The sequence below is a fragment of the Lissotriton vulgaris genome, chromosome 4_1 (assembly GCF_964263255.1).
Source record: "Lissotriton vulgaris chromosome 4_1, aLisVul1.2, whole genome shotgun sequence".
Classification (NCBI taxonomy): domain Eukaryota; kingdom Metazoa; phylum Chordata; class Amphibia; order Caudata; family Salamandridae; genus Lissotriton; species Lissotriton vulgaris.
In genome coordinates, this window is record NC_141691.1 from 589904579 (window position 1) to 589919959 (window position 15381).

The following is a 15381-nucleotide window of genomic DNA, read 5'->3' on the forward strand; positions in this document are numbered from 1 at the left end:
GGCTTTCTGAGGGACTGAGTGTCGCAAGGAGCTGGAAGCGTGACTCACGAAGGAGAAGCGTGTTGCCGAACTGCCGCAGTTGCTTCACAATGCCGAAGCGCATCGCATAGCAGGAGAAGAGGATCGACGTCTCACCAGACACTGCCGCTTCACCGGAGAAGCGTGTCGCCGCCGCAGCCTCTGTCGTCCCATCGCTGGGAAAGCGTGTCACCGATGCATGCAGTCGCATCGTTGCCGAACCGCCTCGCATCGCCGGAGAAGAGGATCGACGTTGCATCAGATGCCACTGCATCACTGGGAAGCGTTGTGTCGCTGCATGGCTGTCGGGCGTGCACGCATCGTGTCCAATCCAAGAGAAGATGCAATTTTTGTTCATTGCACCGGATCTTCATCGCTTCACGGCGTTGCGAGCCACATCGCGCATCACCTCCCCACACCAAGAAGAACCAACGCATCCCCTACGCATCAGGAGGGACCCGATGCATCACCGTTCTTGTGTGTAAGGAACCAAGGCATCACCTTCCCTGCAACACTTTCGTTGTATAGCGTCACGCATCCTAAGGTACATGGAACTCAAAGTTTCACATTTTACATTTAAAGAGAAATAAGCTATTTCTACTATTTTTAAAGTGCAGTATTGTGGATTTTTGTTGTTTGTGGTCTTGTGTTAAGTCTACATAAAAATACTTATTTTTATACTACAACTTGTGTGGTGTCCATCTGTAGTGTTGTCACTGGGTTACTGTATGTGTTCACAAATGCTTTACACACTGCCTCTGAGATAAGCCTATCTGCTCGTGCTAAGCTACCAAGGGGGTGAGCAGGGGTTATTTTAGGAGTGTACCCCCTTACCCTGACTAGACGCAAGGGTCCCTATTTGGACAAAGGTACCTACCTCTGCCAACTAGAGACCCCAAAATCTAACACTGTGTTTTTCACGCATTCCAAGGTGCTCCAGGACACCAGACCAAGCAGGCAACTTGATAACTTAATATAAAGACCTGAGTTACAGAACTATTGTGCTGTAAATAAAAATAACATTGATAATAACTTTTCTTTCCTAAGTGTGTTTTGAGACGAAGGAGTATCGACTAGAGAAATTACCATTTCCATTCAAATAGGACTATGAAAACTTTCAAAACCTGATATCTCACAAGTATATGCAGTTTTCTTTTAAACCTTCACTATATTTACTCATAGTGAAGCTGACACAGTTTTTTAATATGAAAATGAATGGAAAGAGGTCCCTGCATAGCAAGCACAACTTTTGTGCTGCTGCACAGGGCTGGGATAGACAGCCTCTTACTGTGTATTTGGTGTCGCTGCTCTTCTTCTCTGTTCCTCGATCAGGGAAGTTTTCATTATGATGATCATTTCCACTTGCAGTGCTTAATTTGTAAAAGAACAAGAGCCATGGTCTAAATTTTCTAAGAAGCCCACCAGTGTTACTGTCAAATGTTGGGGTTGTCAAATACCAAGGTTTTCTAGTCTTTATTTCATCTCAGGACTCTTTCACCCACCAATATACTCTCCCTTCTCCTCTATCACCCTTTGAGCCTATAAAGATTTGCGAGATATAGGAGTCTCAGGGGCCCTTCACTACATTCTGGAGGGCGAAGGGGCATCATGGTGTCTTACACCAATGCTGAAACCCCATGTCTCATTTGGGTGAGAAATGCAGCTAAAAGGATTGGGAATATTGTAACTATCAAAGGACACTGCAATGGCAAAAAGACAACGCCTTTGGTAAATGTTATTGTCACTTACTCTTCTTTAAATAACACTTCTTATTCGTATTCAAATATATTTCATTTTATAAATATATTATATGGTTTTAACCAGTAAACAACAGAACTAGACAGGAAACAGAACCAAACATCATTTGATACATATGCAAGGACAGAGGTTCAATGGTGGTACATAACATAAGTAAATATGGCACTAATATACTGACACAAATACAGTCCAAAGATGCCAGATTGAAAATTCAAAGCTTACATTACAATCTGAAACTTCACACCTCATGTTACGAATGGCATAGACCATAACATAAGTAAATATGACACTAAGATGCTAACACAAATACAGTCCAAAGATGGCAGATTGACATTTCAAATCGTACATTACAGTCTGTAATTTCACAACTCATCCTTCGAATGACATAGACCATATTCCAATGATTTTTATAAGGGTATTTAACTGCACCTACTGTACTTTTTATTTCACAGCATGAAGCCGTACATTTATGCACGGTATATGTCACATTATGGAAGACTATGGACTGCATATTTCATATTGCATTAAAATCTTTCACTCCACGTAAAGTAATATAATAAGAGAGAGAGGGAGAGAGAGAGAGAGAGCGAGGGGGGAGAGAGAGAGAGAACAAATGTAGCTCAAGTATCCACTTTAATTTTCTAAAATGAATGGTTTGTCCAATTAGTTGCTTCTCGTTAAGTTCAAATGGTTGAGTCAATGCTATCTAAACAGGAATGTCTGTTTTTCAAGGAGACGACGTTCTTACCAAGAATTACCACAATGCTGTACTTGATAGCTTTCACCTTTGCTTTGGATATGAGCCCTCGATGGCTGTAACTTGCAGAGAAATTGATGTCTGTGGAAAACAAGAGCAATGTCAGTGCTTTCAGAACCAATTATGTGAAGGTCATTAACGTCGGGTAGGTTTAGTTCTCTTATTCTCTGATAATGCCCAGTTTGTGGCTTCGATTGCTTCTACCAAAAATCGAAGACACGAGTGCAATCGCTTGCAGTATTTATCAATAATTATCTTTAATGCATGGACCTCAATTTATGGCTCTGTGTTTCGCAAGACATGATCTTTCCCCGGCATAATGGGCAAAGCTATTTCCATAAGCACAGCCTCTTGTGAATCCTTGTTGTGTTGTAGCTGAAAGTTTACCTTGTTCCATATTATAAATAGTAATTCTGATGTCTGTCTCCCCTAACCAGAATCTAAAAGATTGCCCACGGAAAGACAATTAACAGATTCAAGGTAGGGGAAAGAGATATTTTCACATTCGTCCTAATATTTTAAACCTACAAGCAAAATATTTTCCATTGTAGAAACAGTTTCCCTTGCAACTACTGTGGTATTCAGAGACTTCAAATAAAGCTAGGTGTGCCTATATATTTCCATTACCTCGCAATCTTCATTTAGTGGAATGTTACATCGCAGGTAATTGCATCCGGAAGGAAATCACATTGCAGGTAACACAAATGGTTAGCCCTCACACTGTAAGTTAGGTTGCTAATATTTTACATATATATATATACATATATATATATATATATATATCCGACGCCGAGAGTGAAGGGGCCAACCCAGGAGAAACAGGTGGAAACAGACTTTATTCAATCTTCAGAAGGTAAGGAAATATTGTACACCCGCTTGCAAGGCGAATGCATTTCGGATTATGTTCATCCTTCTTCAGCGCCACGGGTGTTTAGGTAAGTCAGGCGGCAGCAAGTATATCTGACAAAATGTCACGCCCCTCCCGATTTAACCAGCTTTGCTCCATCCCCTTTCCAGCCAAAGGCAACGCAAATGTCTGTTGGCAAGTCACGTCTTGTGTAGTGACTACCTGTCCCAGAGTGCATCTTGCTTAGTCACTGGGAAACGTTGCGTGGAGATGACAAAGCGTTGTTGCAGTGCAATTGTTCCCCTCATTGCCGAAGAAGAATACGCTGTCTCCTCCCACCTCAACCTGCCTGTTCCTGGTGTCAAGAAAACGGGGACAAGGCAGACATGCAAGCCCAGTCCAGCGTAGAGCCAAATGACCCCAACACCCCCATAAATGCACCAGACAAGCAGGTGGACTCCGACATATCCCGACAACTCGGGTAACTCCAAAAACGCCACCAAAGCAGCAACCAGTAAAGTCAGAGCCAACTTGGTGAGGCGGGGGGCCCTTGACGCGGTATTGGACTCCGCGCTGATTCATACGATCCATCACCAACAGCCGCTGCCGAGAGTGAAGAGGCCAACCCAGGAGAAACAGGTTGAAACAAACTTTATTCAATCTTCAGCAGGTAAGGAAACATTGTACACCCGCTTGCAAGGCAAATGCATTTCGGATTATGTTCATCCTTCTTCAGCGCCACGGGTGTTTAGGTAAGTCAGGCGGCGGCAAGTATATCTGACAAAATGTCACGCCCCTCCCGATTTAACCAGCTTTGCTCCACCCCCTTTCCAGCCAAAGGCAACGCAAATGTCTGTTGGCAAGTCACGTCTTGTGTAGTGACTACCTTTCCCAGAGTGCATCTTGCTTAGTCACTGGGAAAGGAAACGTTGCGTGGAGATGACAAAACGTTGTTGCAGTGCAATTGTTCCCCTCGTTGCCCAAGAAGAATACGCTGTCTCTTCCGGTCTCCTTCCGCCTCAACCTGCCTGTTCCTGGTGTCAAGAAAACGGAGACAAGGCAGACATGCAAGCCCAGTCCAGCATAGAGCCAAATGACCCCAACATCGCCATAATATAATATATATATATATATATATATATATATATATATATATATATATATATATATATATATGATCAATACAAATCAATTACCATGAAGGTGTAATGAAACCGGGATCTATGATGTACATGTTATATCAATTTACATCCGTGCCCATTGTAGTAAATCAAAAGAAATTGCACTGCCACTTTAACACAGCAAGAATTGGGGGAAAAAACTGGGAAAAAAAGTGTTGGTATAAAAACAGTCAGGTGACTGACTCACATGTCATGTGATCAAGGCACTTCGGTGCTGAAACGCTTTATGGCTGACAAGATGGTAACTGAATAAAGAAGTATTCTGTGCACCATATCGGGTCCGTGCTCCATTCTTTTTGGAAGAAATGACAAGAAGCCTGCTGGCAGTAGAGTTCTTGGAATATATATATATATATATATATATATATATATATATATATATATATATATATATATATATATATATATATATATATATATATATATATATATATATATATATATATATATATATATATATATATATATAAACAATACTCGTCTGGCGTGGCCCGCGCCCCCAATTAGTACTTCAATTGGATTTACAAAAACGAAGATTTGAACCCATTTCTGGTGCAAAAAGCAAAGTGCTTGATTTATGCATTTATATATATATATATATATTTAATATTATTATTTTTTTTCTTTTCATACCAAGAAGGGTCCTTCCAGGATCACCTCCCTCGTCAGGTGGCGCTTTCTTCGGCGAACCCTGTTGCCGATAAAGTTTAATCCAATCCCAAATATGCTCGTAAGCAGATGCGCACTCAGAAGCTGGTTTTGCTGTAAATATTTATTCTCAGGTAACGCTGCGCGTTTCGACACTAACTTGTGTCTTGATCACACAATATCCTTTCCGGCATTACCGGCATGTTAAATAAACAAACATAAACGAGGTAGGGTAGTTTGAAGGTCACATGGTTAGACGGATGGAATTGTCCGCCATTACTAAGTGGTAAAAACACAACCAAAATACATGTAATTGATACCAAACTATACACATAGCACTAGTATTGCGACATATCCGTACGTACTAAAGACATAGCATTGGCTGTCAAATAGGGCGGTCCTCGCTCAAGGTATCGGAAACCCTGCAACATACAACACCAATTCCCGACGAATTTCAGAAAAAACAAGGACACCTTGGGAATTGCACTATACAGATATCACTGACTGCACTAGCAACGCGTTTAAGCTTTCGCCTTGGTCATGCTGAAGGCTAAGCAGCAACACCATCTTTTTATTTTGTTTCTCAAGTGCATAAACATAATAAAAGGACTTTTCCTCTCCAAAAAATGTGAAAATGTAATAGAAATGTAAATGTACAGGAATTTATATAGCGCAAATCACCGAGCGGTTTCTAAGCGCTTGCTTAGGGAACCCATCCTGGTATTCCCCTGTGAGATAACCCCGGCAGGGTATCTGCAAGGTGAAAGCCAGGCATCCCGCCGCGAGGGGCCGTTGTGGAGTGTGAACCCATGAATCGAGTAGGCACCGGAGCGAGAATTGTCGAGTCCAAGGACATTTTTAGGACTCAAGACCCCGCCGAGACGGGAATTGAACCCTGGTCCCGGGCTGACCTCTGCTTCCAGGTCTGCCTCCTCTAACCACTGAGCCATACTTCTCCACTACTTGGCGGCCATCTTATAATTATCATACAAACGCACTTAAGAAGCTCAAGTGGTTCCAGACTAATATAAAACCATCAGTTTGAACCTTTGGGACAATACATCATTTGTTCAAGGCCTGCTTGTACACATATTCTATAACATTTGCTAAATAGCTATAATGGTACAAGCTAGCCAAACAGTCCCCTGTTCACACCCAATATATGTAAACAATTCTGCCCACATGGACGACGTACTTCAATGTATGTCTTGAGCACAGTCAACAATTTGGCCACAGTGGGTCATGGGTTTTGATTCTCTTATGTGTGATATCTGATATGCGCAATCAAGAATTCTGCCCCAGTGGGCGATGAATTCCAATTTCATGATGCGTATACATGGCCTTAGTTAAAGATGTGCTCCCCACCTAGAAAAATATTTGAAAAGCATTAAAAAGCAGACAAATTGTATAAACTTTGCATCTTAAATAATACCTCCACATATATGGTCAATTTCATGTAACCAATTCTTGGATTTTACTGTTGTAGATGAACAGCTAACTCCTCACTTCTCACTTGAGTTTAATCCTAAGGGGGTCATGGTCTGTAGGTCAATTATGTACTTAGACTCAAGTTGGCGTAATGCCAATTGTCTATTCCCACCCCTTGCATTCACTGAAACAGCATCAATCACCACCATTCTTAAAAGTTTCTCATCTTGAAGATGGCAGTCAAAAAAATGACGGACGACAGAATACTGCCTGTTGTTATGGCGTATTGCCCATACTTTCTCAAGTACTCGTTTTTTCACTCAGTGAATCTTACTGCCAATGTAGGCTTTGTTACAAGAGTAAATTAATGCATAGATGCAGTACATAGTATTGCAGGTAAGGGCTTTCTTGATTACAAATTTCCTCTTTCTGCTTGCTGTTTAACCATGCGCCACCATGCTCCCATGGCGATTTTTAAACTGTTCGGGTTCAGTATTACAGGTCTCATTCCTCTGCACTTGGGGGCAGATTTATGTTGAATTTTTTGGCACTTTTGCGACATACTTACATCGTGACGCATCTATGGAGATGCGTCACGGTGTAAGGCCCTGCGCCACATGAAACCTGCATCAGGTTTCATGTGGGCGTTTCCACACGGGGGGGGGGCGTTCCATCACAGGAATGCCCCTGAAAAGTGACTCAGTGAAATCTACAAGATTTCACTGAGTCACTTTCCCAACACTGATGCATCAAAACCCTGCGCCAATTCTCAGTTTCGATTTCAGCACTCTTACGTTAGGGGGTACAAATTAATTTTCAAATATATAGCAATTCCCAATGCCACCGTGAAGATCCCTTCACCTGCAGACGCGCTGAGAGTAACTCGGCCAAACCAAAGCCCGGTGTGGAATCACAGTCCCTATACTCCCACAAAACAAAAATCCACCAATGAATGCAGGGCATCTGGACTACGATCCTCCCACTTGGATCTCTGCCTGCCGTAAACCCTCCAGCAGTAATTCCCGGTAGGTCGGTCTTCTCCTATCGCTTCTAGCTTTTCATGCGGCAGTTCCTGATTAAATAAAACAACACCATTGCGTGGATCCTCCAAGCCACGACATCAACGTCTGGAAAGTGGTCAGCCTCACACACCAATAATATTCTTCCAGAATCCGATGATAGTAGTAGCTGTCAAATAGGGCGGTCCTCGCTCAGGGTATCGGAAACCCTGCAACATACAACACCAATTCCTGACGAATTTCAGACAAAACATTTTCAAATTTTTGGGGGGAATAGTCCTTTTATTATCTTTAGTGCACTTGAAAAACAAAATAAAAAGATGGTGTTGCTGCTTAGCCTTCAGCGTGACAAAGGCGAAAGCTGAAACGTGTTGCTAGTGCAGTCAGTAATATCTGTATACTGCAATACCCAAGGTGTCCTTGTTTTTTCTGAAATTCGCCAGGAATTGGTGTTGTATATATATATATATATATATATATATATATATATATATATATATATATATATATATATATATATATATATATTCACTGAAAAAACCATAGGTTATAGACCATATATAGTTAGGGATTAGCATTTAAAAAACCTTATTTTATTTGCACAAAACCATTGAAATTCCATATATAGTTAGTTGCACTAACTATATATCGCGGACCCGCAATCCACTGCTAATGATGTCACATATTACATCATTCATGACATGGTCAGTGACATCACTGATGACATCACTGATGACATCACTGACATCTCATTTGACATTACTGATTACATCACTGATGATATTATTTATGTGATAATACATCTTCAGACTCTAATATAACCTTAGATACACTCAGTGTAAACAGGCACTCACAGACTGTCACACATCCATGGAGTTACTCACACACCTAGTCAGTCATGCAAAGAATCAATCACACCTCCATTTCCTCAACTATACAGTTATACACACCTTACTTATTCAAACATATACTAACACATATTTACTCTCTTATACAATCCTTGATACAAGTTCACAATGATTCATACAGCCACTCTCACATTCACTGGGTCTTATGTTCAGTTATTTATATATGTCAACTCTCACATGGAGTGTGTTTTACATATGTACTTACTTTGACATGTAGAACTGAGATATCCATTCACTAACCAATATACTCATGCACACAGTCAACTGTCCATACAGCTGTTTCTACATGCACTTTTGAAGCCATACACCTAGGGAATCAACTGCTCACACATCTATGCACAGAGTTATACACCTCCCAGCCACCCACACACATACTCAGTCTCCCATACAAATACTTGGGCAACCATTCAATAACCTATATAGTTACTGATATAGCTACTGATTTAAACATGCAGCAGTTTACAGAAGAACATAAATAATGATTGCCAAATTAAGACACTTTAATCACTAACCCATGCACTCAGTGAGACACATTTAATCATTCTCTCATACAGTCAGTCATGCACCTACTAAATCCTCCATCCAGACACTTATACATCCACTCATTCTTCAATATGTAAGACATATTTTAACTTTACAGAAACATACAGTCACTGGGTGTTGTCATCAGTGATGTCATCAGTGATGTCATTTGAGATGTCATCAGTGATGTCATCAGTGATGTCACTGACCATGTCATGAATGATGTAATATGTGACATCATTAGCAGTGGATTGCGGGTCCGCGATATATAGTTAGTGCAACTAACTATATATGGAATTTCAATGGTTTTGTGCAAATAAAATAAGGTTTTTTAAATGCTAATCCCTAACTATATATGGTCTATAACCTATGGTTTTTTCAGTGAATTTTCAAGGTTTTGTAAATGCAAATTCCTAACTATATATGGTCTATAACCTATTAGCTCATACTACATAACAATCCCTTCCATTCTCACAAATTTCATTGAAATTCCATTTAGCCATTTAGCCTGTAGACCTCTCCAAGTACCGTGAGGTACATTACTTCACAAAACACATCTGAATTGTTGGAATTGACAACCAATGAAAATGTTACTTTCATTTTCTACTTTTATTACCTGACATTTGATTGGTTATATACCTGTATATATATATAAAGGGAGAGAAGGAAACACAGCCATTTTGACTACTACTTCTTGTTGTACCTCCTATTTCAAAAGCTTCAAAAAACTTCAACTTCTTTGTGAAGGTAAGTTATAATTTAATATATTGTGCACTATGACTTAATATAGTAGACTTTTTCTGCTAGATATACACTATCCCTCTGTAGTAGTAATGTATTTAGATAGACTTCTCTGTTATAGTTATCAATGGAGTAAGGCTTGTCTTGGTTAAATCACATACACTTTTTTATAGTCCTATTTCCACTCTCATACTATACACTGCCAAAAGATAAATTCACTGATAAAAACTGCCTATCTAAAATTAATCCCAACAGTGCCCTATCTCTACTAATATATATTTTCTTATTCAAAATTTCAGGCAAAATGGAAGGCGAACAACAAGTTTCATTTTCGATTGAACTGAAGGAGAACAGCCAAGACAAACTTGATGACTTTATGGATGACAGTAGAGACCACGAACTTCTACAATGTGTTGAAGCAGTAGACAACTTGCTTCAAAATGAAAAACAATTACACCCTATAATAAATTATGACATTTCTGACAATGAAATGTTAGAAAATTTAATAAAATATGAAACACAATCATAATAAAAAAAAAATAAACAAAGAAAACAAAAAAAAACAAGAAAAACAACAAACAATTAACATACAGTATTAGAAAAGTCTTTCATTCTTTTATCCATAAAGTTCGCTGCCCAGAAAGCTATCCGGTTCGCGAACTTGGCGCTTACCACGCAAAAAAAATATTTTTTTTTTTGGACCCTCTAGGCCCTTTTAAAACCTCCACATAAAACCTAGGGGGTCAACGAGGATCTACTATGCCCCCTTATGGTAATTTCCCCCTTTGTTTTGGCCTCCTCTTGTCTCTCGATCCTACCGAGAGACAAGATGGCGGCCGCTCCGGACTGTTTAGAATGTTGACAGACACCGGAGGGCCAATCAGCTTCTCATCGCAAAGTTCCGTTACGCGAAAGGTTCGCTAACCAGATAGCTGCCCGGAGCGCTGTTACAGATATATATCTTGATTTAAACGTTAATTTCTCAAAATCCATTGAAGCACATATATTGAGACCTAGCAAAGGCACATCGGGCTAACAGTCCCTACAATTTTGCCAAATTTCGTGAAAATCCATTCAGCCGTTCGGGCTAAAAGTGAGTCCAACCGCCCTATGGAAAATAACATGGGAAAAACGCGTTTTGGGACCCCCCTTTTTTCTCGGCCCCCCCTTGACGAACCCCCCCCAAATTTCCAGGTGCTGCTCAGAAACAAAATGTGCCATTTTCCTGAAAATTTCAGCCAATTCCGTCCACAAACGCCAAAGTTATTAGGCATAGAATTTTCAAAAGTCCCATAGAGAAAAAATCCTAACTATATATACCTACTGGCGACCGCCAGTAGGTAATATATATATATATATATATATATATATATATATATACACACACAAAGCACCTCCTCCAGTCGAAAGACCAGAGACCACACGGGGGAAACCTTAGAGACACCTTTTATAGAGTTTGCATCATAATGCATTTCGACCTGGCACGGCCTTCTTCAGACGCCTTAATGTTCAGGAGGCATTGGTACACCTTTATTTGAAAGTCCTGCAACTTCCCCATTGGCAGGGACCCGCTCCGACCCCTTCCCAGTTCTCGCTCACCATCCCACAGATCGTTGGAACTGCAGGTCCCAGGATGCACCAATAATCCAGGTAGGTGCTGCAAGGGGGATATACAGTCCACATGGATAGGTGGGGTACCGGGCAATCGTCTGTGTTGTTTCATGCCTATTTCCTGCTGTGATTTGATTTCCCTCTCAGGATCTCCTTAGGTCCCCATCACTGTTTCAGCCCCGAAATCCAGGATTTATTTCGGGCAGAGGCTGGAGTGTCAAATGCATCCCACCCTACGTATAGATGCCCTGTGTTAATCCTGGCTGTAGAGGCGGGCCACTGACCATCCGATACCTCGGTCAAAGAAAGAAAACTGCCAGAACAGCAACCAGTAACGTCTGGGCCTACTTGCGAAGCGGGCCTCTGTGCTGCGTCTTTGGCTGACACGGAAAATATCCAAAACACCTCCCCCAGTCGAAAGATCAGAGGCCACACAGAGGACACCTTGGAGACACCTTTTATTGAGTTTGCGGCATAATGCATTTCGGCCTGAGACGGCCTTCTTCAGGTGCCTTAATGTTCAGGAGGCATTGTTACACCTTTATATGAAAGTTCCACAACTTCCCCATTCGCAGGGACCCGCTCCGCCCCCTTCCCAGTGTTCGCTCACCATCCCGCAAGTCGTCGGAACTGCAGGTCCCAGGATGCACCAATAATCCAGGTAGGTGCTGCAATAGGGTTATTCAGTCCAAATGGATAGGCAGGGTATCGGGCAATCGTCTGTGTTGTTTCATGCCTATTTCCTGCTGTGATTTGATTTCCCTCTCAGGATATCCTTGGGTCCCCATCACTGTTTCAGCCCCGAAATCCAGGATTTATTTCGAGCAGAGGCTGGAGTCTCAAAGGCATCCCACCCTACGTATAGATGCCCTGTGTTAATCCTGGCTGTAGAGGCTGTCCACTGACCATCTGATACCTCGGTCAAAGAAAGAAACCTGCCGAAGCAGCCACCAGTAATGTCTGGGCCTACTTCCAAAGCGGGGGCCTCTGTGCCGCATCTCTGGCTGCTGCGAAAAATATCCAAAACACATCCTCCAGTCAAAAGAGCAGAGGCCACATGGGGGACACCTTGTAGACACTTTTTATTGAGTTTGCGGCATAAGGCATTTCAGCCTGGCATGGCCTTCTTCAGATACCTTAATGTTCAGGAGGCATTGGTACACCTTTATTTGAAAGTCCCGCAACTTCCCCATTGGCAGGGACTCGCTCCGCCCCCTTCCCAGTGTTCGCTCACCATCCCGCAGGTCGTCGGAACTGCAGGTCCCAGGATGCACCAATAATCCAGGTATTCATATACATATATATTTTTTTTACCTACTGGCAGTCACCGGTAGGTAGTTATAATTAGAACCTAGTTTCCATAGGAAGAGAGTTTATTCATTTTCTCATAACTTTGGCATTTTTTGAGGAATCTCATGAAATTTTCAAAACTAGTTTGCCACTTACTTTATATGCCATCTTGCAACTTTCGAGGTAAACCATCAAGCGGGGGCCGAGAAAGAGGGGGGTCCAAAACATATTTTCTCCAATGTTAATTTCCATAGGAACATTAGATACGGCTACAGCCCAAACTGCTGAATGGAAGTACACCAGATTTGACAGAAATGTAGCTGTTGGTCCAAAAACTGACCGTTTTGGTAAATACTGTAAATCCGTTCTGTAGTAGCGGAGTTATTTAAAGAAATTTTGAGCTGTGAAATATAGGGACGCAGAGGATCCACAATCCCTCCCAACCTCATGCTGAGATCTGATTGGTTGCCAACACTTCAAACCAGGAAGTGTTGGCAGCCATCTTGTGACTCGGTTTATCTGAGTTGTGAGAAGTTGGCCTGATATGTGACGTCCACTATTCTAGTGGGCACCCTGTATCAGTCCAAACAACCCTTATGGTGATGGTTGTAAAGTCAACCTTATAGACCAGCTATCCTAGTGGTAGCATGGACAAAGCAGTCTTAGGCTAAAACTTCAGAGAGCATGTGAATCCAGTTGTTTTACCATATGTAACCCCTTGAATACCAAATGAAAGGACACCGCAAAGGTTATATATAAAATATATATGTATTTATTACTAACACAACCCCTCTGAATTCTTTATGAGGTCAGAGGCACAAGCACATAACAAGATACTTAATTATCATACAATAAGTTGCACAAAATACAGTAGGGCCCTAGGGGCACGCAAAACCATATACTAAAATAGTGGTATAAGAACCACATCACGAACAAGGAATAGGCCTAGGCCCTAGGTCCTAGAGAATCGCTGGGGCTTTGCTGTACTACCAAAGGTTAGGAAGCAGAAGGCCCACGGCATGCGTGTGCAGTGTCTCTCCTCTGAGGGGAAATCCTCCTCCTCTGAGCAGAGGCATTAGAGCCATTAGAAGCATTGGAGTGGAGTGATTCCCTAGAGTGGGATCTTCCCCTCCTATACCTCTGGTTAAATCCATTTAGCGATCTGTATGGGGCTATCCCATGCTCAGCCCCATGTAGGCTTAGGTTAGCCTGACTAAGTCTCCTGACTAGGATCTGGCTGTCTACCTCTTCCCCAGAATCTTCCTCTTCCAACTCTTCCTCATCTTCTATGACAGTATGGTCAGGGGCATCATCTGTAGAGGGTAAGCCCTCATCTGCATTACCTGAAGGGCCTGGGTTAGAGGCATTTTGAACATCATATCCTTCTAGGAGTTCTGTCTAGTGCTGGAGGGTAGGGTTAGAACCCTGTTTCAACTTCCTGGTGGTACACAAGTGTCTCAGCTCATGGAAGTTGAGTACTTCATATCTAGAAGGTGCCCTTGGAGGGTCACTTCCCACAGGGAGAGCCACATTAGGCTCTGCTGTGGTATACATGATCTAGTGAGGTGCGGTGTGTGCACCTACCTACACTAAGTGTTTTCCTACTAAACCTCTATAGGAGTTGTAGTCAGGGTGTGCTAGGCCCTTTAATCTACAACAGCTAAGTACAATAGAACTTAAGTATTATAAGACTTGTTATATGTACCTATAGGTACCTAATGTGATCTTTCCAATGATATCTTAAGATTACAATTGGTAAAAAAACAGCAAGCTCCTATCCCAACCACTGCACACCAATGTGAGAAGTTGGCCTGATATGTGATGTCCATTATTCTAGTGGACACCCTGTATCAGTCCAAACAACCCTTATGGTCATGGTTGTAAAGTCAACCTTGTAGACCAGCTATCCTAGTGGCAGCATGGACAAAGCAGTCTTAGGCTAAAACTTCAGAGAGCATGTGAAGCCAGCTGTTTTACCATATGTAACCCCTTGAATACCAAATGAAAAGACACCACACAGGTTATATATAAAATATATATGGATTTATTACTAACACAACCCCTCTGAACTCTTTATGAGGTCAAAGGCACAAGCACATAACAAGATACTTAATTATCATACAATAAGTCGCACAAAATACAGTAGGGCCCTAGGGGCATGCAAAACCATCTTCTAAAATAGTGGTATAAGAACCACGTCACAAACAAGGAATAGGCCTAGGCCCTAGGCCCTGGGGAATTGCTGGGGCTATGCTGTACTACCAAAGGTTGGGAAGCAGGAGGCCCACGGGATGCGTGTGCAGTGTCTAAACACACACGCGAGTAACCATAGGGATACAATGGGAATGAAAGAATTGGAAACTAGTTCTTTTAGGACACCTCCGGATGGACTAGGAGAAATCTACTAAAAACTAGGACACTAGGATAGTCATTACCCACAGGAGCACCGGAGTACTCGAGTTACCTCACCCACAGGAGCCGGGTGCATAGGTGTCAAAGTGTGTCAGGTTTTGTCGCTGAATCCTATGGAGACCTGTGAAAAGATGCTGCAGGCGACCAGGAGAGAAGTGTCCGGTTGGATCCAAGGGTGGATCGAGGATGAAGAGTACCTGAAAGCAGAGGGGACAGAGTCTGGGTCACTAGCCAGTGATCA

General features: G+C 42.0%; 1 protein-coding gene across 1 annotated transcript in view; it reads right to left on the minus strand.

Moving 5' to 3' along the window:
* Positions 1-15381, minus strand: part of NPSR1 (neuropeptide S receptor 1) — a 1161350-nt gene that overhangs the window by 102318 nt on the left and 1043651 nt on the right. Inside the window, exon 5 of the mRNA XM_086966827.1 lies at positions 2525-2614. Within this exon, the coding sequence (XP_086822953.1) occupies positions 2525-2614 (90 nt within the window). The remainder of the gene's footprint in view (positions 1-2524; positions 2615-15381) is intronic.